Source organism: Gymnodraco acuticeps, unplaced genomic scaffold (assembly GCF_902827175.1).
Source record: "Gymnodraco acuticeps unplaced genomic scaffold, fGymAcu1.1, whole genome shotgun sequence".
Lineage (NCBI taxonomy): Eukaryota > Metazoa > Chordata > Actinopteri > Perciformes > Bathydraconidae > Gymnodraco > Gymnodraco acuticeps.
In genome coordinates this window covers 4,738,379-4,761,765 of record NW_022990042.1, presented here as the reverse complement: position 1 = coordinate 4,761,765, position 23,387 = coordinate 4,738,379, and the positions used below count along the sequence as shown (strand labels likewise).

Below are 23,387 nucleotides of genomic sequence, written 5' to 3'. Positions count from 1 at the left end.
AAAGTGCTGGATCAAAAAAACTACAGGATACGATTAGTCTATAACTAACAGGTGCCTTATTAAAAGTGTGCACAGTCTTAGAGTCATTCAAAGGTTAAGTCTGTTCAGATGTAAAGCCCACTACGAGATGTGAGCTAATGAAACGGAGGAAGTTACACGTGGAAACAGCTTTCCTGTTCGGCGATAGTTCAGCACGATTTGAGGAGATTTTTTTACTTTAATGTACGTTTTATACAATATATTGACTTGACCTTGACCATTTTTACGTTATTGACCTTTCGTACGATATTTGGACGGGACCTAGACCATTTTTAAGTTATAAACTTTTGCACGATTTATAGACATGACCTGAATCATTTTAAAGTCGACTGTTTTGTTTTCGATCGATTTTTTACCTTTCTTAGATATCTCAGGTGAAATTTCAGGAAATAATTAACTCTTCATCCAGCTACGCGACAAAGTCAGGGATTCATTTGACTTCTGGTCAGAAGTTGTATTTGTAACATAGGGAATAGGAATAGGGACATTGTAAAATGTATCTGATTTCTGACATTCCTTTTTCTTTGAGCAGTGAAATCATCATCTACAGGATCTTTGGAAGTTATTCTTTACATATTTTTGGACTCATAGATACAAAATGTATTTCCACTTTCAAGGAATATGTTTTAAAACGTATTAAATTCCTTGTGAAATGACTTTTTTGAGGAAAGAAATAGCTGAATGTAGGGCTGTGCAATTCATCGTATTTTAATCTCGATTACGATTTTGACTTGCAACGATTACGAAAACAACGTAATCGAAATAAAACAATTATTATTTAAAATTATTTTATTGGTTTTTCAGTTGAATTATACTTCAATAAATGGATGTTTTCAAAGTAAATGGATAATCGTTTTTTAATAAACGTGACATCAATTATTGACTAAAATAATGGTGATTATGATTTTTGCCATAATCGAGCAGCCCTAGCTGAATGAATCAAAAATATTTTGGTTTCACATGTTTAGTATAATGTAAATGTACTGATGCTTTCAATGCTCTCTTGGTCTTATGCCACAAAGTGCAAATTGTGCTGGGAAGTCGTGTGATTTTTAGAAATACATCCACTATAGTGAGAACAAGCTTATACTATTGCCAGAACATTAGGAAGACTGTGAGACAAATGTGTCCTTCTTGTACAAAAAGTTGACACATTTTACAGCTACATGAATGTGTTCAATAAATTATAAAAACACTTAAAAAAAAGGACACTGTTGTTTAAAAAAAGGCACACAACTTATGTGTAAGAAGAAAAAAAAAACTACTTGGATCCGAAGAACTTCTCTCCTGTAGTTTTTGGTTGGACGTTTTCACCAGGTCGCATCCAATCCCAACACGATCGGAAGAATCAAAATGAACATAAAAAACGTCCTCAAGTGCAAGTTTGTAATTTTGACTAGTTCCAGAACACAGATACATATTGTCCACTTCATCTTCTTCGATTCAGCCCCGCCTCTTTGACAGTAAGTCCCTTCGTTAAAGAGCAGGACTTCTTCAAGCTCCCTTTCCAGGGGGCTCAAAAACAAACGGCCACAGGGTTTCCCAGCCTTGTTTGCAGGGGTGCCCCACATTCAGTCAGGCCCTCTGTGCCAGGCAGCTCCAAAGAGCCAGATTGCAGGATTGCTCTACTGCAATTAAATGATTTCAGCCAAAACTTGCTGCTCTCCGCAAACACCATCAGTTGGGCTATGTTTCCGCTGGGGAGACGTCACACGTTTCAACCCTGCCCTGATCGGAGGAAGGGTCTCGGAGTATGACCCCGTCGACCATCTCCATCATGGCGCTCTCTCCGCTCTGTCCATCCTGATCGTCCAGCGTCAGCTCAAACTGAAACTTGCTGGCCCCAGGCCCCTCCTCCAGCTCCCCCTGGGGGCCACCCTCCCCGTCGCTGGTGTAAAAGGGGGGGGAGGGGCTCTGAGGGATCATGCTTTGGTACCAGTTCCTGTTGTCCTCCAGAGTGTCCAGGATGTCCTGAGCGTCGGGGTGGACCAGGTCGGCCCACGTCTCCCACAGAGGGTGGACAATGTAATCGATGAAACCCACCTAGAAAACATAACAAGGGATGATGTCAGTACGAGGGTTCACATGCCTCCGGGGTTCGGAAAACGTTCGTCCAACTTAGGCGTGTTCATGAGCTATAAGTCGTAATATGGAAATAACATTGACGTGACAAACAACATGTGTTATCATTTTCAGTTGTCCAACATGCTTTCCAATCAGGAACCATTATTTGTTTTACCAAAGATTCCGAGACCACGCGGAACTGCGCAAAAAAATTGCAATTTAAGCAACAGTGAAAGACAATTTGTGATATGCGGCCCGTAATTAAGATCCCTTCCAAAATGTAAAGGATTCTTTCTTGGCTACACTTTTCCTCCAAGTTTCATAAAAATGAAGCCAGTCTTTTTCCCCGTAATTTTACTGACAGACGGTCAAACCAAGTCAAAAACACGACATCTTGTGTTGAGGAATCAACTACGATTTTTTCCAATTGTTCTAGCTAGGTGTGTGTGTTCTGTACCTGTGTTCTCTCCACTGAAGCGGTGTGTTTGTCGCACATGGGACTGATCTCCATCCCCCTCTCCCTCTCTCGGTCCCCCTGGTGGAAGAACTCGTCCATGATCCTGTCCGTCCACTGCCGGTACAGGTCCAGAGGCTTGGTGGGGTTGCTCAGGTCGGCACAGTGCACCATGTTACGCAACACCTGAAAAGGGAAACAAATAATTAAATAAACATCTTGCATTTCTTTCGTCTGCACCAAACTGTCTGTATCATGAGGCTATACCTGTCACTGTAATGGCTTTTTAGACTCTTTTTGACCTTTTATGGACATAACCTGGATTTTTAAGTTACCAACTTTTCGTGATATTTGGACATGATGTCAATCATATTTATGTTGGAAATTATCTTAATCTTTTTCATGTTATTAGCTTTTTTCACGATCATTTGACATGAGCTGATCAACTTTTGTGCCGTATTTGGACTTGACCTCGATCATTTTTGGGTTATTGACTTATGTACGATATATGATCGTGACCTCGACCATGTTTAAGTTATTAACTTTCGCATATATTGACGTGACCTCAATTTATTTGTACATGATTGACTCTTACCTGCATTCTGTCGGTGTAGTTGTCCAACAGCAGGACTCCAGAGCTGGTCACCTTCTTGGTCTCCACCATCGTCTTCAGATTAGCGAGCAGGCTCATGTGTTTGGACATGTCAGTTGCTAATACCTGAATGAAAGGAAGACACAGACAATGATGTTAGAAATAGTTTTCGAGGCAAGCAATTAAGCTGTCATCACTCTGAAGGCTCTATTGGCCTCGTCTCCTCACCATGTCTATGACCATCCTCCGGAGCGACTGCTTCTGCTTCTTGGTCAGGTTTTGGAAGATATCGCAGTTTTCCTCCTGCAGCAGTTTGAAGCCCACGGCTAGGTGGTGGTTCTCCAGCACCGACTCATCGTTGTACATCAGAGCCAGCTCGGAGTCTAAAGAGAAAAAGAAGAATGGAGAAAGAGAAAGGGTTAAATGGAGCTCTTGCTTTTTTTAACCCAGGTCAGGTAACTATATAAGCCATGCCGTGTCCCTAAAGACCCAGAATGTTGCCTTTGAAGATCCCGTTAAACCGTGCAAATATTTTTGCTTCTTTGGTAAAGGTAGACTAAATAAAATGACTTTTTTTAAAGGACTTACTGGTGTTGATGAGGAACTGGTTGGACACTCCTGGGTGGTCCACGTCGTGAATGGCTGCAGCGAAAATGGCTGCCAAGATCTCCAGATCTGTGAAGACCGCCTGTTTGAAGAGAAGGAAGAAGAAGAGGAGAGAGGTTGAGCTTCACAGTCATTTCACTGCCCATACAAGGTAAGGTATTAAACAAGTGTTGGAGGCCAAGCCTTTCATGTGTCATCTTTGGCATGCAGTTATTGTTTTGGTGACGGTAATGCCAGTCACCTCATCTCAGCATAATAAACAGCCTGAGAAAAAAGGTGTGGCCAGACTTGATTGGTGTCTCACGTCAATTTAATAAGTAGCCGAAACCTAATTTTACTGGAAACAGACTACTTCCTCCACTTTAGCGTTTCCAAGTGATATTATTGTTGGGGCCGCTGTCCGATTGCTATTCCTCAGAACTACCAACGACACAGACTGTGGATATTTATATGAAAAAGCAGGTCGATCTATTGGTTTAATAACTTGTTAGCAACATGGCTAGGTCGCTAACAGCCCAACATTATTAAATGAAGTATAGACGCCAAAAACGAGGCCAATTTAAGGGTTATAAAAAAATAGAGAATCAAATATAGGTATTAACAAACACTTTTTTTCTAAACAAACAACAATATACTACACTACAATTAACCTCCATGCTAAATGTAAGCTTCCTGGTGTTTAAACTGCGGAGGCTGGTAGGTTTTTGTGTACCTCTAAGGGCCATAAATAGTGACTTTGCACAGAGAGAAATGACTTACATCCAGTGCGGGGGTGGACAGCAGGATGTGTGTGGACTGGGCTACGTCAGCGGCGTGCAGGCTGTTGTGGTAGGCCACGTCCGAGTGATAGTGGCCCTCCAAGGTCAGCATGAACGTCACAAAGGTGTCCGTCGGAATCTTGAACGTCCTCATCAGGTCTCGCTCCTGCATGTCAAAAGGAAGAAGGACGTTACATTGAGGTTTCTTTCTTTGCGTTTTTTCATGTTTCACATTTTGATGCATTAGGGTCAATGTATTCAGACTTTTGATCTGACCGTAAATTCTTCTTCATATTCTGAATCGTATACTAGAAGCTGAAAATGTACGCTTCCTGCCAGGATGATTCACAGCTAGAAATCAATTCCAAGCGCTAATGTCCCTCTAGCAGATGTCCCTGTGTTGACACTGACAGCTGAACGTAACATACTGAAGACACTACAGTTGGCTATGAATCCTTCTATAGCTCCAAGAAGGCTTGCTGAGGAGGAGGAGGAGGAGGAGGAGGAGGAGGAGGAGGAGGAGGAGGAGGAGGAGGAGGAGGAGGAGGAGGAGGAGGAGGAGGAGGAGGAGGAGGAGGAGGAGGAGGAGGAGGAGGCACTGACCTGGAAGATGGTGTACATGACGCATGTGAGCGGCCGGTTGTGGGAGTGCTCAGTCACTTTGAAGATGTTCAGGCCCCATTTGTTGATGTCCTCCAGATCCTGTGAGAGAAGACGACTGTAAGTGTCTCAGTTGATCACACACCTTTTATACTTGTGCTGTTTGATCGGTCCATGGCTTACCTTGGACAGCAGTTCCTCCTGGTCCGTCTTGACCCCGAAGCGGTTCCCGGTGCCCCCGGAGATGCTGGGCGTGTTGCTGACCTTCCTCACCCCGCTGATCTGAGTCATCATCCCACCCTGCTGCTGTTGCTGCTGCTGCTGCTGCTGGCCCTGCCTCCTCTTCCTCTCCCTCGACTTGGGAGCCGGGCATGGAACCTCCAACTCATTCTGCTTGTCTGGAGAGAAAACAAGAACAAATACTTAACTTTGAATCACTCCAAAGAGTAAAATGGACTAGGCTAGGTGATGTTGCATAAGCACCCGAGTTGGAAGGAGTACATTAAGTTAACACAGGGAGATAGTTGACCTTTCACACCTACGTGACAACACATTGAGGCTGCACTTGTTCAATTAGCAAGCCATCCTTCAGTTACAGCTTACTCTGTTAAAAAAAATGGAATAATACAAATAAAGATAATGTCTCTGAATGTCTTGTTTTGTCATTCCAAACCCAAAAACCTTCACTTTATTTTGATGTAAAACAGAGAACATCGGAAAATATATCCAGGTTGAAGAAAATAATAAGAAAAGTTCAAGAAGTGCTGATGAAATGTTTCTGCCCATGCTCCAGTGGCCCGTGCATTCTAAGGACCTGAGCCCTGTTGTAATAACAATCCGCAGAATAGTGGAAAGCTAAATGTTCATCTCGTGTTTTTGTAAGTGTGCGGGTTTGTTTGGTGCATGTGATCCAGCGTGTCTGCTTGCTAAGACTCTCACATGCCCTCTGCAGCTGACAGTGTGTGGAGGACTCTCACTGTGTGCACAACACACACCGCACTGCGAGGAAAATATGTCAGCTGCACTCTCTGCACAATGATCTCAGTGCACCTGACAGGTGTTCGCTGCAACACAGACAACAACAAAACCACCAGGCTTCAACAGGATCTCTCTGCGCTCCGATCTCTTCCCCTGCACTACTTCTCTTGTTAGGGGGGGGTACAGTACACACTCCTTTCAATCTGTGAACACACAGCCTTGATAAGCATCTAGCAGGCAGTGTTGGATGTGGAAGGAGGAAAACCAGAAGAACAAACTGGCTCGCCATGAGTCATGACACGCCGTCGGGCTTTTTAAGATAGAAGGAAACGCTGCTGATTAATAATGCAGTGACTTTCCGTGCACACAAACATTCTCCCTCTCCCCCGCTCAGGGAAGTCTCCCCCCCTTATTTCTTTGCAGTCAGAGCGAGGGGGACTCTCAGACCAGATCAGACTGGTTTGCGAGCTTCTTAGCACATGCATAGGGTAACCTCTGCCACATATGTGTCACTGAGGCATCCTTTAGGTCTGACACTGCACTTCATACTGCTGTGTGAATAGTGTGCTCACCTAGGAAGGTGTTGGAGATGTACTCGGACACTTGGTTTCCCGAGCGACTCATCTCAGACAGGTGGCTTAGCTCCCGGTTCAGCATCCTCTTGAACTGGAGAAAAAACAAAAACACATGATGTTTAATGACCTGTACAAGAAAATACATATTTTTATTTTCACTGAGGTTTCCGAGCATAGGAATTAAAGCATTTCCTGTTGTTATCCACTGGGATATGTCCCATGAGAGCGTGGCCTCTGCGCCATTTCAGGTCTGTGTTTATGTTTTGTTGGTACTGGTTTGAGTTAGCCTCTAAGACACTTGATTGCCGAGCAAAAACAAACAAAGTACAGTGCAAGATATACAAAAAACATAATGTTTATGCTTAGTTTTTCCATGGAAACAAAATGCGGCAGTGTTTTTCTGTGCAAGCCACGGCTGAGATTCAATCAAGACATAACAAACGTGAGAAATCTGACACAGTATGTGCATGCACTCCCACACACACAGGGCATCTATGCCGTCTCTCCTCTGGGACACACCTTGATGTATCCCCAGGACACGGAGAACAGGTAGTTGGCCTCAGGCATGATGCTGTGCTGTGCTGAGCCCCTAGCGCTCCCCAGCAGAAGCCCTGTACGCTCCTCTCTGAGTGGACCCCCAAGGCTGAGCTACAACCCGAAGCCCAAAGCTCCTCCAAAACCCCCGCCTTCCAAAACGGTTAAACTATGGTAAAAAAACCCCGGCTGAATTGTCCAGAAATGGGGCTGTAGAGGAACCCTACATCCCTGGCCGAATGCGTCTCCTCATTGCGTCGCGCTCTGTTTTCCAGGATTGCATAAAAGCCTCTGGCGAGAGTGATGGAATCCCCACAGATGCAATTATTAATTCCTTTTCTTTTCGGTTCTCACTGCGTCTCCAAACCCCTGCACCCTCCAAATGTTATCCAGTGATATGCGAGGGGGAAATCCAGCAATATGCGAGGGGGAAATCCAGCCTTTCCTAGCCCAGATTAAGCAAGGATGGGAGGAAGGAAAGGAGGGACGTAAAAAAAGGCAGAGAGGAGGAGGAGGGGGGGTGCGCTCTAGCTGTAGAGTCCCCTAACGGGCTGATGGAGTCTCTCTTTTTGCCTCCCACCTTTGCGGCACTGCACAAAACAGTGTTTGGAGGATCCCCCTCATCTTTCTCCTGTGCTCTCTGCAAACCCCCTCCCTCTGTGTCTTTTCACCCCCCCCTTTTGCTTCGGTTTCCCTCCCTTCTCGATCGACTCCCCCCCACCCCCCCTGCTCAGTAATGCAGAACAGATCCAACGCATACTGCGCAATGCAAGGCTTCAAAGCACTGGCACGCTTATCGCATGGCTGAGGGGACGCGGGGTATTAATTTACCAGATTGGCTTTCAGTCTGGGTTTTATAATCTGTTGTACACACTTCCGTCCGTAATCATTACAGGACGTGCCAAAGACCTGTTCTTGTTCTCAATTACACATACAATTGATCCCACAAATAACAGCTCGTTTCCTGTCTTGCTGCAGCTTTTTTCTGTATTAAAAAGGACACAAACGGAGATGCTGGGAGACAAACAGATGAGAGTTTTCAGTCTGCCGCCCACCGGTGTACCACCAATCGCACGTCAACCTGAACGCCATGGCAACAGAGTCACATGGTCCCCTCTATTGTTCATAGGTGGTCCCCGATCTAGACTCATCGTATCACACACAGAGGAGATGCACTAGATTGACACAACTAGGCTAGACATTGTAATAGCACACCATCACAGACTGTGGCAGATCCTGAGGCAAAATTGCTTTTTCGTCAAGAAAAGTGGAACACTAATGCGAAACCACTTCCTAACCTTTATAATGAATACCATGGGATAATGGTGCAATCAATTCCTGCAAATGTGATAGTAATTTGCTTTTTTTATTACGTCTTCAAAGAACCCAGCCATGATTATGTGTTTTCCAGACAATGGGGTCCTTTTTATTCTGGCCTCAACAGCTGTCTAAAAGCTGTCAAGCAGACAGCTAACATCTACTTGACTGTGAAAGTTGAAAACCACTTTCAAAGACTTGGCTGAAAACTCAAAACCCAGACTGCCAGAGGCGGGCCATAAAAAAAAAAGAAATCAAAGAGAGCTCATAAGAACAAAAATGTGAGCTTGGACTTAGAAGGCTTTATTCCATTCAAAGGGAACTTGTAATTGATTCTTTAAAGTGGCAGAACAGAGTGGATGTGTGTGACCTCTAGGAAATGAATCAGGCTCAGAGACGAGTTTTAGTCACCCATGTCATGAAGTTCATCTTATACGCGCTGCATACACTCACGGCATGGTGACATGTGCATGAGTGTGTACAGGACAATGGATTTCTCAATGTATGGCGAAATAACTCATGCATCCTTTGACGTTAGCAAAAAGTGCTCACACTCAGAACAAACCCTGGTCTTGGGCAATCTAGAGAAGTTATGTAAACTCAGAAAAAAACCTTGTGGTTGGTTCTGAGAAGATGAGCGGATGCCTCAGAGAGATTGAATATTCAGAATTGGTCATTTTCTTGCAAAAAAAGCAATATAAGTTATGCATTTAAGGGTCATCCAAAACACCAGAATCTCATTTGAATTATTAAAAAAAGTTGTTTTAAAGCACAGAACTTTAGTATTGTCTTACCGGCCTGAATATTACAAATAAAAGAGCGAAAACAAGACATGGGAATCTCAATCTATTGAGTAAAAAAAGCCAATAAAACCATTTCCAATCATGTATTTTTAAGAAATCACCTAACATCAAATAACTTGTTCTATTCTATCCATTTGGCAGATCAAACTCCCACAGCACAATGTAAGCAACTCCAAAAGTAAAACTCACCTTTTTCCAACTTGTAAGCATCCCAAAGTTCTGCTTCTGCTTTTCAGAACAACATAGTCCCATTGTCACTTTGCGTAAAACCACACACGACCCGAAAGAAATCCAGTAAAGTTTCACGAGCATTAACTGTGTTCAGTCTGAGACTCTGCCTGCTTCCTCTCTCTTTTCTCTGTTAACTGAAGTGGAGTCAAGCAGGAAACATATAGCAGTAAAGCGGAGTTGTCTGACTGGCCTACAGAGGTCGGTGGCTCCTCCCTCAGACACAGGCCCGAGCATGTGTCCCCACCTACTTCCCTTTTACTTGATAGAGTAATTCACTGAGCTCATTTACTGGTAGACATCCTGCTTCCTATTGTGGCTTCAGGCGAAGAGCAACTAACAATACCTGATCTCATCACAGAAAAGTCCCCGGATAACAAGCCATTCTGACGTACTGTGCCGGAAGATCATAAATGACATTCCTCTGGGAGAAGTCTTTAATAGTTTCAGTTCTTGCAGCACACGCTGACCTTGACTGAAGCAGAATAGAGGGAGAAATGGCTTTGCCCAGCTAGATCTCATATTGCAACACCTTAGCTGTGCAATCTGACAAAGCCCAGAGTGATCCAATGTTGCGTCTCTGCCCTGCGTCGCTGTTTACAGTGTCAACACACAGTGGATTACAACGGCAAGTTTTCAGTTTAGCAACAATAAAAAAGAAACATTTCCTATAAATTGCTGATCAACTAATAAGAAACGGGTAACATTAAAGCAGGTTTAACATTGACCTTCCTCTGATAATAGCAGAGGACAGAGGTTCAACTTTTTTAATTACAATTAGGCACCATAATCACTACTGCAGCCCGTCTGATCTCCTCACCGCCCCTTCAGTCAAAAGGAATCACAACTCTATAATTTAATGTCCATTACCCCTGCTGCAGCTACAGACCCACCGCTACATCTGTTTCAATCATTTTGTCATTTTTTCCCCTCGGAAGACGACGGTGCTTCAAAGCTGAAGTGACCACACGTGAGTTAAAGTTTCCTACTGGCTCGCGCTGGGCTCGGGGGCTCGCTCGCACGCGAACCCGCAAAGCGCTAAGCTCCCCTAACTGGATTCAGATGGCAGTGTTTGTGCAAGGCCATCGCCAGCATCGGCATTGGGAGTGTGGCGAGGGTAATGATAGTGAGGGGCGGGGGTGCAGCTGCACCGCTCTGAGGTCACAGCGACCGGGCTGGCGGTCAGCAGGGTGTGTGGTCCCCGTGGCCCCGGACACACCTGTGCCCTTGGACACTGAAAGCGGAGACACCCTGGGTTTTATTCATGGGATCAATTACGTCCTTTCGGGTTCCCAAAAAGAAACAGGCTCTTCCAACATCACGTCATATAAATACTGGGAATGAGGATTATTATTACTCTTTATTGAACAAGGACCATACAACTACATTCATCTCAAAAAGAGGAGATGTGCTGTATATGCCAGATTATAGCTAAAAGATCATTTCCATCTGCAGTCCCTGGGCAGGTACACACATTAACACGTTTTTTTGGGCACATTAACAATTAAAACCAGATCAAAATACAGATGCATCAAATATAAATATTATTACATTTGTCAATATAACTTTACAATTAATTCAAACTAACATCTCAAATCCATGTTGGCAAGATTGGTTGCCCAATATACACGTGTTGTCATATGGGAAAAAGAGTATAAATCTGTGCACGTTTTATACTCAGCTGGAAGCATATTCCATGATACAGCCTGCAGATGCTTGGTGCAAAAAATAAACTGTATCTGACGCCAGTTTTGCAATAAAAAACGATGAGTGTTCCAACAACTGATTTCCTTCCACCCCTGCGTAATTTCACAACAATCAGCTTTTAACATCATAAACTGTTGACCCCCGTTCTCTGTTGGTCAACAATGCTTAGTGGCGCTGCTGGGTCGTATGGGAGGACTCTGACTCAGGGCGAACAATGCCCCTGGTCGGCCGGAGCGCCTGCGCCCCTGCAGGGCCCCGTGCTCATTGTCTTGGCAGTGCTAGTGACGCGGTTGCCTGTAAAGACTCAACCTGGCTGCTGGGTCTATTGTCGTCTGGTTACCAGGGAGCAGAAGAGAGGGACAGGAAACTGGTGTCACGGTCACCCGGTCTGACAACACCCCTCCCCATCTTCATCCCAATCCTCCCTCAGACCACAGTGGAGAACACAGACGGAAATGGACGACACCACTGTGGATGTTTATAATCTGACGCCGCCATGCAGTCTCCGCTGTCTGCGTGGGGGTTGAGTAATCCTGAGCAGCAATTAGTTTGAGCTCTGCACAAATGAAATTCGCACGAAAAGACGTTCATCAAAGCAAAGGGAAGTCATGAGTTCTAAATAGCTGCATTGGGTCTCTTTGAAACCACATGTTGAGATTATTTTGATCCACTTAGACCAAAGCAGAATGCTGACTGATTTCAGATTTGTAAAAACATGTTGGATTTATCTAAACTCAGAGATGTTTCAATGACTTCGGAGGTGCCCTGAAGATATCTCAAGCATCCTCATGATGTTTTTGAGGTAATCTTTAAACCAAATTCTAAGTATTTGGTGGATTATGACGACATTTGATGTTACTCTCGAGATAAACGTAATTAACTTAGGTGATCCCATAGCTTTCCATGAACACATCTGATGGCCCAGATGGCACAGAACCATCAAAACTGTTTGGGAAAGAGCACTTTCAGAAAATACTTAGCAGGTAATTGGGTGAATTAGTTGAACTCTTGCTGAAGCCAGCCGGGAGAAGAGCAACAACACATGTTCCATCAAGAAATGCCTGCATTCTTTGCTCTTCTTTCAATAAATAAATACTCTTCAGATCTGATGTTATTGCAGAATCTACACGTACCTCTTTACAAGTCGCCATTGTTCTTAACGAAACTTATTTCCTAATTTGGTATTGAGCAAATTGCAGCATGCTAACATGCTAAGATGGTGAATATTTTAAATACTTAACTGCCAAACATTAGCATTCTGACATTGTCACTGTGAGCATGTGTGCAGGCTTGTGTTAGCATTACGCTTAAAGCCCTGCTCCACCTAATTGAATCCCTTTCTTTTTAGAGGAAATGTTTCAAATAAAGTCTGTATGTAGTGCCTGCTATTCATTTATATGCTGTTTCATGCAATATCTTACATGTTTGCATAATTGTTAGCATTGCAGAAATGTTTCGTCTGACACAAATTAGCCGATGTTGTAGCAGTACCTCCTTGTTTGAAGGCAGACGTACAGAGGATGTGACCTTGCCTGATCCAAAGTTACAGAAAGAATATGAATTTGAAAAGGAGGGTAAATGAAGTGAATAAGAAGTTAAGTTGAACAACTGTGGAGTGTAGCTTTGAAACTAGTATTAACTTTGCTCTAACAAGACCTTAGTTTCTCTGTTAAACCTTAAACTATAGTCTGGACAAAAGGACGTCTGTCAGTTAAATGTGCCCTTTATAATGACGTCACTTGAGCAAGTGGGCCAATGCTAAGCTCAACATTACACAATATGACAGAGAAATGCATCAGTAATCAGATTAAATCAAGAAAATGTAGCGGTTATAAAACAGGCCATGTGTCTCAGCAGAACAGGCCTTACCACTGAATACACACTTATACACACTAACAGGAAGTTAGTGGTCCTGTATGCAAAACAAACACTTATCTACAGGACAGCCATATAATGATAATGCCAGCTCATACTCTACCACAGAACGGCTGCTACTTTGCAAGTGCGTCAATGTGGCTTCATTTTTTACATTTTGCATATAGTGTGCAAATTGTCAGCCACACTGCAACAAAGAGCAGTTGTTCAGCCGTGCATCATGCTTCCTGACAACTTCTTACAAAATGCATACTGTTTTACATCTAGGATTGAACCTGTGAAATGGCTTAGCTTAAAAAATGTGCTTATGGTTTGGAAGAGATGACAGTGTACAGTGGGGGGCTGTGTTCCTGGGAGGTCTCATGGTCACCATTATGGCAGAAGATTAAAGCAGGCAACGACACAGTTAAACATATATAAAGTGTTAAGGGTAAACAACATGTAATTAAACTAGTAGCTTAACTACATTTTGTATTGAATCAAGTTAGTTTTTGGGCATTTAATGTGTAGTCAATTAATGAAACTACAAGCAATTTGGGCCATAAAAAGAAAGGAAGGGTTTTATTATTTATTGATTTACTAATGCTTCTATACTATTGACGAACACGCCCCTTTCGGGTTTAAATATAGGTTACATCTTTATTTGGGTTTATGCACTGGAAATTAAATTAATTTGAGTGGCAATCTTCGTTTTTTATATTAAAAAGTGTTATTATTTTGTATCACACAATGACAATTTACATTTCGTTTTAGTTTTTCTAAGGAGCTTGAGTAAACCAAATTAGATCCCCATGCAATCATTGTTATAGTTCAAGTTCTGTAATTGGTAGCGTGCATGCTTTCAAAGCTTCCCTAACACTGCACATATTAAGAGTTGTAATGTAAGACTCATTTTGAGAATAATGGTCTCCAGGGTGAGTTGATAGAATGTTCTGACCTGTTGGCATTTTGGAGAGACGCTATTCACCATTTGACACACTTTTCTGATGAGTTTCTAAAATGTTAGTAATTTTTTATAAATAAGAGAAATTCATGTTGCATATCAACTTAAATGAAAGCCAACAAGTGAAATCCCATAATGTCTTCTCCTCAGAGGACAGACTTTTGGGAAGTCCCATCATTGGCAAAAACTTCTAGCAGCTTCACAATGCACTGTTTGCACATACTGTATATTATATAATGATTTGTCTCACCTTGTTGGAGGCCATGTCGCTGACGGAGCGGTACGTCTGGATGGTCTCCAGCTGGTCCAGACACCAGTCCAGCTCCTCCATGGTCTCCATAGCCAGCTTCTGGTAGGACTCATCTGCCAACAGACACATGGACACGTAATCAGGCCCGAGAGGATCCATGTCTATAGCGGAGCCCCCTGACACCATTCGGGGAGGTCCGAGGGTCCCGGCGTGGCTCTTTCTAACGGAGGACTGGCCCGCGGCACATCCGTGAGACGCGGAGGACGAGGGGGGTGTGTGCACACACAGCTCCTTCATCTCCTCAGAAAGTTCAGGGAACTGGGTCTCCCAGACAGACTGAGAGCTAGAGTTACTGTTTGCAGACTCTCCCCGTGTCCCCTCTAGCCCCTTGCTCTCGTGTGCTCTTCAAACCCCCCCTACTCTGTCTGGCTCCCTCCCCTCTTTCTGTATCACCCTGCTAAACGAGTGGCGTGCAAACCAGGCAGTCTGCTGCCTCCTGCTGTCCCCCCCAACCCCCCTTTCATTCAACACACATATAAGTCATGTCTACATGACTTTTTTTCCAAATGAGATCCCTATGCTTTCTATATATTAAGTAGTTCCTGCTCTCTCCCCGCCCCTCATTCAAACACATACAAAAGTATTTGTACATGCAGGTATAGTACACAAACCCTCTGTTTAAAAAGTGGCTTTTGAGTCAAGGCAATCCTCTGCCTGTTTTTTTTATACTTTCATTTGAACAACTGCATATCAACATCTTATATACTAAAATGATTGGGGAAAGGGAAAGGGGACAAGGGGAGGAACACCTACATTTACTTTCTGTAAATGCATTTTGTCACTGCTGCAAAAACAACCGCTCCAATTCCTTCTACTTTTCAAAGACTTCCTTTCTTAAACAGGAACTCTAGGGTTGTACTGAATTGCAGCAGCAAACAGCACCATGCTGCAAAAACCTCTGAGGGAGAAAAAAAATGATATCAAACAACAAATACTGTGTTTGCACAAGAAACACGAGAGGCAAACTTTGACTCCCTGAATTTGGGGGAGGGGGGGCCATGCCGGGGTCTCACCGTGTGCCAAAGAAACCAAAGCACTTCCTCTTTGGCCCTGAACAGTACAAAACATGGAGTGGAATGACTGAATTACGGAGTGTCTGCTGAGAATAATGATATCTGTCATTCGATGAGGAAGCTCCATCGTTAGCAGCTCTGACTCATGTGGCCACAAGCTTAAGAAGGATGAAGAGGAGTTTATGAGAAATGCACTGAGTTGATATTACAAGAGGGAACTAATTAGGATGCGTCGTCCTCTGGTATACCAGGGAGAATGTTGATCCAACACATTTCTGCCCGGAGGGAGTGAACGCTGAGCGCATCTGGATCTCCCCACCTTCCTTTTTCTACGGAAAAGACTGATCTCGACTTCATAGGGCTTCACACATGGAAGACATTTACCCCATATGCTTAGCACAACAGGACAGCCAGCGTGCTGCTCCCCAATTTGCGTCAATACGCTGGATCAAAGCACTTCAAAGCCCAGCGATGGCGTACAGACTCTGAACCAACCAGTGTTCACTAAAGATCTTAAATGAAATCTCAAACGATATACACAGTCAAGGAAACCTCCCACCATTGAAAGCTATTAGAAACAGTGACTCTTCTGAACCACAAAGGACAGTTAAGTCTCGACTTAAATTACACAAAAGCAACTTCTAGCGCTAGCCTCATTCCTCAGGTCAGACCCATTTTTCCTTTATTTGAGCTCCAGGTTGAAAAGAACCCTTGGCTACAATATGCCGCCAAGGTTTGCGGTTTAAACTATTCACAAGAACCACTGGCATCCAAGCCATGTAAAAGTAAGTGACACAGAGCAGAGCATCAAAGCAGCTCATGCACAAGGCGGTGAGCTGTTAGGACCGGGTATACCAACGTGCGGCCGGCTTGAGCCATAGGGGCACGGGACGATGCCAAGAAGGTGGTACCACATCCTGCCTCCGTTCCCTTCAATGAGAGAATATAGACGTTTTTTTAACAGGGAAGTCGGGAATCATCAAAGGCTTGACTGGGACACAGATCATTCCGAAGCTGGCGGCTGATTCATACACACAGTCCAGAATCTGATGGCAGTAAAAACCCTCAGATGTAGACTAAAGTTTATTGGTGTTGCTGGCTGGATGCCACTTGCCTACTCCACATTTTCATCAGATATGTTCCCTAAGGCAACAGCTGGATGCTTCTCTCACATGACTCATTATTATCGAGGTTGGGTTGAAGTAAGTTAAACAAATTGTGTGCGCATATGAGTCGATGGTAATGTTGAGTCCATCGTCTCCTCTGGTTGATCACACAAACAGTGTGCTAACTGGGCTGACAGACAATTCACAATGTCACCAGTCAAAAGTGGCGTGACGCACTTTCAGTCTGAAAATCTGCCCCCAGACAGAGCGAGCGAGGTACTTTTCCAGCCTGTTTTTACAGTGGAAGTCTTTTCTTTTTTTTTACTTGGTTGAGTCCTAATGCTTTGGCCATATGCTGGAGGCAGCTGAGAGGACAACAGAGCTCAGTGTGCAGACAGACCCCGTCTGCCTTTTCCCTCCAACTCTCTCCCCTGTAGGGCCACAAACCGGCCTCTGTGAGAGCCATCAACTGCACCAACGAGCGGGGCTGAGCTCAAACATCCCCCCACCTCCATTCCCGCCCGAGACACCTTCCGCTCACATCCACCTCACACTGCACCTCTCTGTGTTCTCTAACTACCACCCCCCCAAAAAAACCTGCTTCCTGGGCTGTCTGGTTGATGTCGGTGTGCAGAGCTGGACTTCCTCATCTATTATACCACCTACTGATAAGTGTTGAATAAGTAAAAGTAGTAATACCAGAATGACAAATAACACTACTATTAAAAGTCCCGCTTTCAGACATTTCAATAAAAAGTGCAACAGTATTATCATAAATCACTCATATTTCATCCTATAAAGACATTTGCGTGACAATGTCATAATTGCTGTATTCACCTTTGAGTCAAAGCCAGGATTTGATTTGTAAGGTCAGCAACCTTGACATTTGCTCAGCATACTAAAGTAATTTATCCGTAAGGCCAGGTGGACATTTGTGCCAGATTTGAAGACAATAAAATGTGTTTTATAAAACTAAATTCCAACAATCTGAGGGCTTGAGCCTCTTTAGCCCAAAAAAGTGTAGTTCGTTTGGTCCAATAGTTTGCAAGAATTGCCTTGGATAAAAGACAGACATAATAAACACTCACTCACAACCTAACAAATATCAATTGGCGGGGATGATTAAAATAAATTATTATGCTGATTTTCAGGTTCATATTAGTATTTTGTGCCTCAACTGTGACATGTCTCCATGCTTTAACGTTCAAAAAGGTATTTATTGTTCTCATACTGCCGGTGCTGCAGCACCTGTTTTCACCCTCTGTCTGAAACCAGAGCCCAGTCTGCTCTGATTGGTTAGCTGGCCGGCTCTGTTGTGATTGGTCGACCCAGTGGCGGCTGGTGGAAAATATTTTTGGTGGGGCTATGGAAATAGGGACCACACCATACTAGGGCGGTCCGGGGGGGATCTTCCCCCGGAAGACATTTTTGAGAAATGACCCCTTAAATGATGACTTCTGGTGATGTTAGAGGGGGGGGGGTATGCACTCTCATAATAACGTAACACAATCAGAGACTGGATATATACCCCCCTCTCTGGTCGCTACAATGAGGAAATGAAATTACGGGCCAAAAGTTTTATTTACAATTATTAAAAGTAAGCAGAGGACAGCAAACCAACTGAGACCTGCCTGTCCGCCGCCGCATCCGCACGCACTTATTATTATTTTTTAACGCAAGCCGTGATCGCCACAGAGGAGCACACAGCCTCTGTGAGCGAGCGAGACAGAGAGAGAGAGAGAGCTAGAGTGGGCACACATTTATCTATTTAATATAGCCTAGTTCTAAAAAATAAAGTAAGAAATCATTCCAATGTGTACTATAGGACAGTAAAAAACAAAAACTGTTTAAAAGGAGAGTGATTAGTAAAATATGCATAAATAAAAAGAAAGAATGCTAACTAGGTAACATAATTGACTAATATGGCTTAAGGTTAGTTTATTCCTACTAATTTGACTTGTGAGGAAAGAACGGGACCGGTGACAACAGAGGGTCCATGAAAAAGACCTGAGTCATCACAAGTTGTTAGAGTGTAAACAGCTCCGAGCTATCTGCAAGTACGCAAACACACATTCCACATCTTGACCTTAGCACATTGTGAAGGAGAAAACACACTTTGATACAGATCTGAACACGTACTTGTTGTTTGTGTTTGACTTCACACTACACGTGAAGCTGAGACAGAAGGGGGGGGGCAATGAATCACCTTTCTGTCATGGCTGATGTACGTCAGTAACAAGGGGGAAGAATAAGACAGGAGGGAACTGAAACAGAAAGAAGAAACAAAGAAAAAGGAAGGAGCTACCTTCATTTACTAAATAATGATCCAAGGAGGAAAACAAAGGAGTTATCTTGAGTCTGAGTCAACTAGAAATGTAAATATCTTTAATTTGATCCGTGACTCTTTACAGGAAATCTTACTATTTGCTCTTTGATAAGAACAAACGTTGCTCTTTGGTTGTGTAATAAGCAAACTGCTTCAAAATTCAAATAAATAATGCTTCCTTATCGTTTTCCCAGAAACTTTTATGTAATTTTTTTTTCTCTCGGAATGTATTTGCTCATTAGGGCCTCAACCAACGATTTATTTAGTTATCATCAATGTACGAAACATTTTTTTTAACTGTATACAGTTAATTGTTTCGTCTTGAAAATTGTAAAATCTTGTGAAAATTGTGAATCTTAGTTTCTCAAAATCCAAAATTATTTCTTGAATGTCTTATTTTGTCAATATATTCAGTTTAATAGGATATTCAACATACAACATAGTAAATCTCCATATACGAGTGGCTAAAAACAAGCTTTGCTATTTGGGTATGTAATATGAATCATGCATACTGTTTTAAAATGGATTAAAATGATGCTTCCTCGTAGTTTTCCCACATACTATTATGTAAATTATTCTTAAAGTCCCAAATTATTTCTTTATTGTCTTGTCAGTGGAAATCTCTAATATATTCAGTTTAAATATAATATTAAATATAGAACATAACAGACATTACATGAGCTGTTTTTGCACTTTAGTGAGTACTGGATTATCAAAATGGTTGCAGATAATGTTTCTGAAGATTGACCAATAGTTGCAACTCTAGTGGGTATATTCTCTTGAATTTTTAAACTATAGTCAGAACAATAAAAAAAGTGTATGCAAGGTGTGTTTGTGACCACTGTTCCCTCACAGATAAGCGGCACAGCAGAACAATATGTTGTGCAAGTTGAGCGGTAGATTTCCATTCTACTCTTGCAGAAAGGAATCAATTGTAGGCACGCTTAATGAACCATGCCTTTAAAGGCTTTGATTTCTCCCCATCAAATCACAATCTAAAGGATTTCAAAGAGCTGTGAGAACCATGTTTACAGTAGGTCCATCCCCGAAACCACACAGACAGCCTTTTGTCTTCTCTTGCTGATTATGTCTCATCACAATTTACAACTGCAGCATTATCTGCTCACCTATCAAAACAACAGGCTTCCACAGTCAACCAAACAACACAGCTCATCAGGGCCTGTTTGACAGCTCCTGCACAATGCGCCATGGAGCTGTGTTGGCACGGGCCACCATGAGGGATGGGGCGCAGCAAGGTTTATGGCCGTGCTGACGTCAATGACATAATTCACATAGTTAACCAGGCTGCACGCTTCCAGTGCTCTGGATCCTCTGCTCTGGCTGCAGGCCTGGAAAAGCCGACATGGACTCCAGATGTAGAGCAGACTGCACAGACTGGGAATGACAGGTCAGATCTGTCCTGTCTGTTTGGTGTTTCATTATTATTTTAAATGCAACTGAGCACACTTTAGGAAATCATTCAAACACACTATGAGGATTGCTGACATTGATCACAAAGGTATACCAGAAAGACTACGTTTACATGCAGAAGATATTCATGTTGTTGCCCTTTTCAAAATGGTTTAAACCGATTGCTAATTCATTGTGCTCTACATGTTATCAAAATAGTTGCAGATCATTTTTCTGAAGATTGACCAATAGTTGCAACTCTAGTGGGTATATTCTCTTGAATTGACCCACTATCCCATGGCTTGGGAAGAGTAAGGTCCTCTTCAAGTTACTGAACGACAAATGTAGAATTTCCATTGAGTGAAGCACTGCTTACATAATTGCTGCCCAGGGGCCGCAGTAGATCAGTCTGTAGGGACTTGGCTTTGGAACTTGAGGGTCAGCTGAAGTCTCCGAATGGACCAGGTAAGGAAAGTGGAGTTTGAGAGGCTACGGTTCACTTCCTGGGCACTATCGAAGTGCCATTGAGCAAGGAAGCAGACCATCTGCTCCCCTGGCGCTGCTTCTAATTCTAGGATGGGTGAATGCAGAGACTACATTTGACCGTGTGTGCGGTTTACATGTGTTAGACGGTTAAAGAGAAATTATTTTCCATTCCATCGCTAATATTCTAGTATTATCCCCGTTTACATGCAGCTTCTCTGTGGCAAAATGTCATTTTTAAATGTTTCCACTTCTTCATTGTTGGGTTCTTCTTTTGAATGCAACATCCTGCTTTCATTCCGAAGTTCAACCACCTTCTTAAAAGGTCGCCGTTGCAATATTTGCGCATATCCAAAACCTGGTCGGCATCCAAGTCTTTCGTAATGTCTCAAAGTAAATGTCTTTCTCCTTCAGAACAGAAATGTGGGATGTTCTTTCCAGCATGCATTTTTCCTCAGAGTTGCAAGCTAATCGGTTTGGGGACAACGCTCAGAAGTAGCCGTAAACAGGCAAAATCTGTGCTAGAAAACATAATGGTAATGCATATTCTGAATGCTCTGTATACTCATGCAAAGACTACTCATGAAACCCTAATACTATACGAAAATCCCACATACCAATACGAAAGTTCTACATGCCCATAAAATTCACAGGGTTGTCACATCGTGCTATAGTTGAGTGAGAGTGTGTATGTTAGCGAAGTCAGTGTTACCTAATAGCAGATACACACACACACACACACACACACACACACACACACACACACACACACACACACACACACACACACACACACACACACACACACACACACACACACACACACACACACACACACCACACACACACACACACACACACACACACACACACACACACACACACACACACACACACACACACACACACACACACACACGATTACAAAGTTATGACTCCTCATTTGGCATTGAAGCGTAAATTACCGGTGATTGACACATCCTATTCTCCAGTCTGTATAACCTGTTTCAGATTAGTCTTTCATCACGTCGGTTTCTGGACTTGTTTACAAAGAGAGACGAATGATTAATGAGAAATTCTCATTGTTTGGGGCCCCACACCCGAGGCAGCATACGCACAAAGTCACATGTCTAAATTAATTTTGCAGAAGTTTGAACTGCAGTGACTTTTTGGAAACAGGCTTTTTGAGCAGCGTGCATTCATGTAACAAAGTCTATGTGAAGATTTCAACCGTAGCTCTCAACAATGTGCAAAGGCACTCTTTCTTGCACAATGGTGCTCTAACTTTTTCCCCTTGTAAGGACCAGAACTTATACTTGATGAGGGCATTGCAATGAAAACACATCGCAATACAATGCAAAATTATACAAAAATAAGTGTATTGCGTATGCAAAAATTATCCGCCAACTTAATTAATCCGATATGTTGTAGATATTTTCATTATTTGTATTGTAATTTTTCTTCTCAGGTGAAATGGACATGTTTTTGAAGTATATTTCAAATAAAATATTGTGATTTTCTTTTTTTTCAAACCAGGCAACTTCTATTTTATTTCTCTTATTATGTTAATGTTTTGCAGCAATACACCACGTGAAAATATACTTGGAACTAAACTTGATTTGATTAAAAACAACTAAGTTCTGATGGATTACCTGATTAAAATATAGTTAACCTTAGAATATATGTCGTATATTATTCTATACATTTGACAGGGGATCTACACCTCAAGTTCCTGCATTAATTCCTATTATAAATGTAGAAATAGTTTAATTAGCGGTCAAATAGCTTAGCTTAACATATAGAGTGGAAACCAGGAAAACGACTATAAAAGATTACACCTTCCTGCACCTCCAAACAATCTGGCTGTTTAATACGGAAAATGTGTTTAATGGGTGGTTTTGTGCCAGACGACTTCTAACTTCAAGTTTTTGTTTAATAATTCGTTTTTTACACAAATTGAACAAAGAAGATTAAACATACAAACATACGAAAAAATACATGGATAAAAGTTACAGTGCAGTCTAAGATGTAAATAGTTCAATTAAAAGCAGCGGCAAAAAGACAAGTCTTTAGTCTGGATTTAAAAGTAGTCAGAGTTGCAGCGGACCTGCAGGTTCCTGGGAGTTTGTTCCAGATATTTGGAGCATCATAACTGAACGCTGCTTTACCATGTTTAGTTCTGACTCTGGGGACAGAAAGCTGACCAGTCCCTGAAGACCTGAGAGTTCTGGATGGTTCATAATTTAGCAGGAAGTCAGAAATGTATTTTGGGCCTAAACCATTCAGTGCTTTATAAACCAGCAGCAGTATTTTGAAATCTATTCTTTGACACACAGGAAGCCAGTGTAAAGACTTCAGAACAGGAGTGATGTGATCCACTTTCTTAGTGTTAGTGAGGAATCGAGCAGCGGCGTTCTGAATCAGCTGCAGCTTCCTAATAGATTTTTTAGTGAGACCTGTGAAGACACCATTGCAGTAGTCGAGTCTACTGAAGATAAAAGCATGGACAAGTTTTTCCAAATCCTGCTGTGACATTAGTCTTTTTATCCTAGATATATTCTTTAGGTGATAGTAATATATTGTTAAGTATATATATTTCAGGCATCCCTAACACACACAAACACTGGGGGTGTGTACCTTCATTCTCTGCTCCACTACTATAAACA

General features: G+C 42.6%; 1 protein-coding gene across 3 annotated transcripts in view; it reads right to left on the bottom strand.

The window, feature by feature from the left end:
* Positions 1 to 215: 215 nt before the first annotated feature.
* Positions 216 to 23,387, bottom strand: part of LOC117545481 (cAMP-specific 3',5'-cyclic phosphodiesterase 4B-like) — a 103,510-nt gene continuing 80,338 nt past the window's right edge. For all 3 annotated transcript variants that reach the window (XM_034215267.1, XM_034215269.1, XM_034215268.1), the window contains 10 exons: positions 14,324 to 14,436; positions 6,664 to 6,757; positions 5,297 to 5,511; positions 5,117 to 5,215; positions 4,515 to 4,679; positions 3,738 to 3,837; positions 3,378 to 3,532; positions 3,153 to 3,275; positions 2,561 to 2,743; positions 216 to 2,082 (listed from right to left, as the gene is read on the bottom strand). In XM_034215267.1, coding sequence (XP_034071158.1) covers positions 1,726 to 2,082; positions 2,561 to 2,743; positions 3,153 to 3,275; positions 3,378 to 3,532; positions 3,738 to 3,837; positions 4,515 to 4,679; positions 5,117 to 5,215; positions 5,297 to 5,511; positions 6,664 to 6,757; positions 14,324 to 14,436 — 1,604 coding nt within the window. In that variant the 3' untranslated portion in view covers positions 216 to 1,725. The remainder of the gene's footprint in view (positions 2,083 to 2,560; positions 2,744 to 3,152; positions 3,276 to 3,377; positions 3,533 to 3,737; positions 3,838 to 4,514; positions 4,680 to 5,116; positions 5,216 to 5,296; positions 5,512 to 6,663; positions 6,758 to 14,323; positions 14,437 to 23,387) is intronic.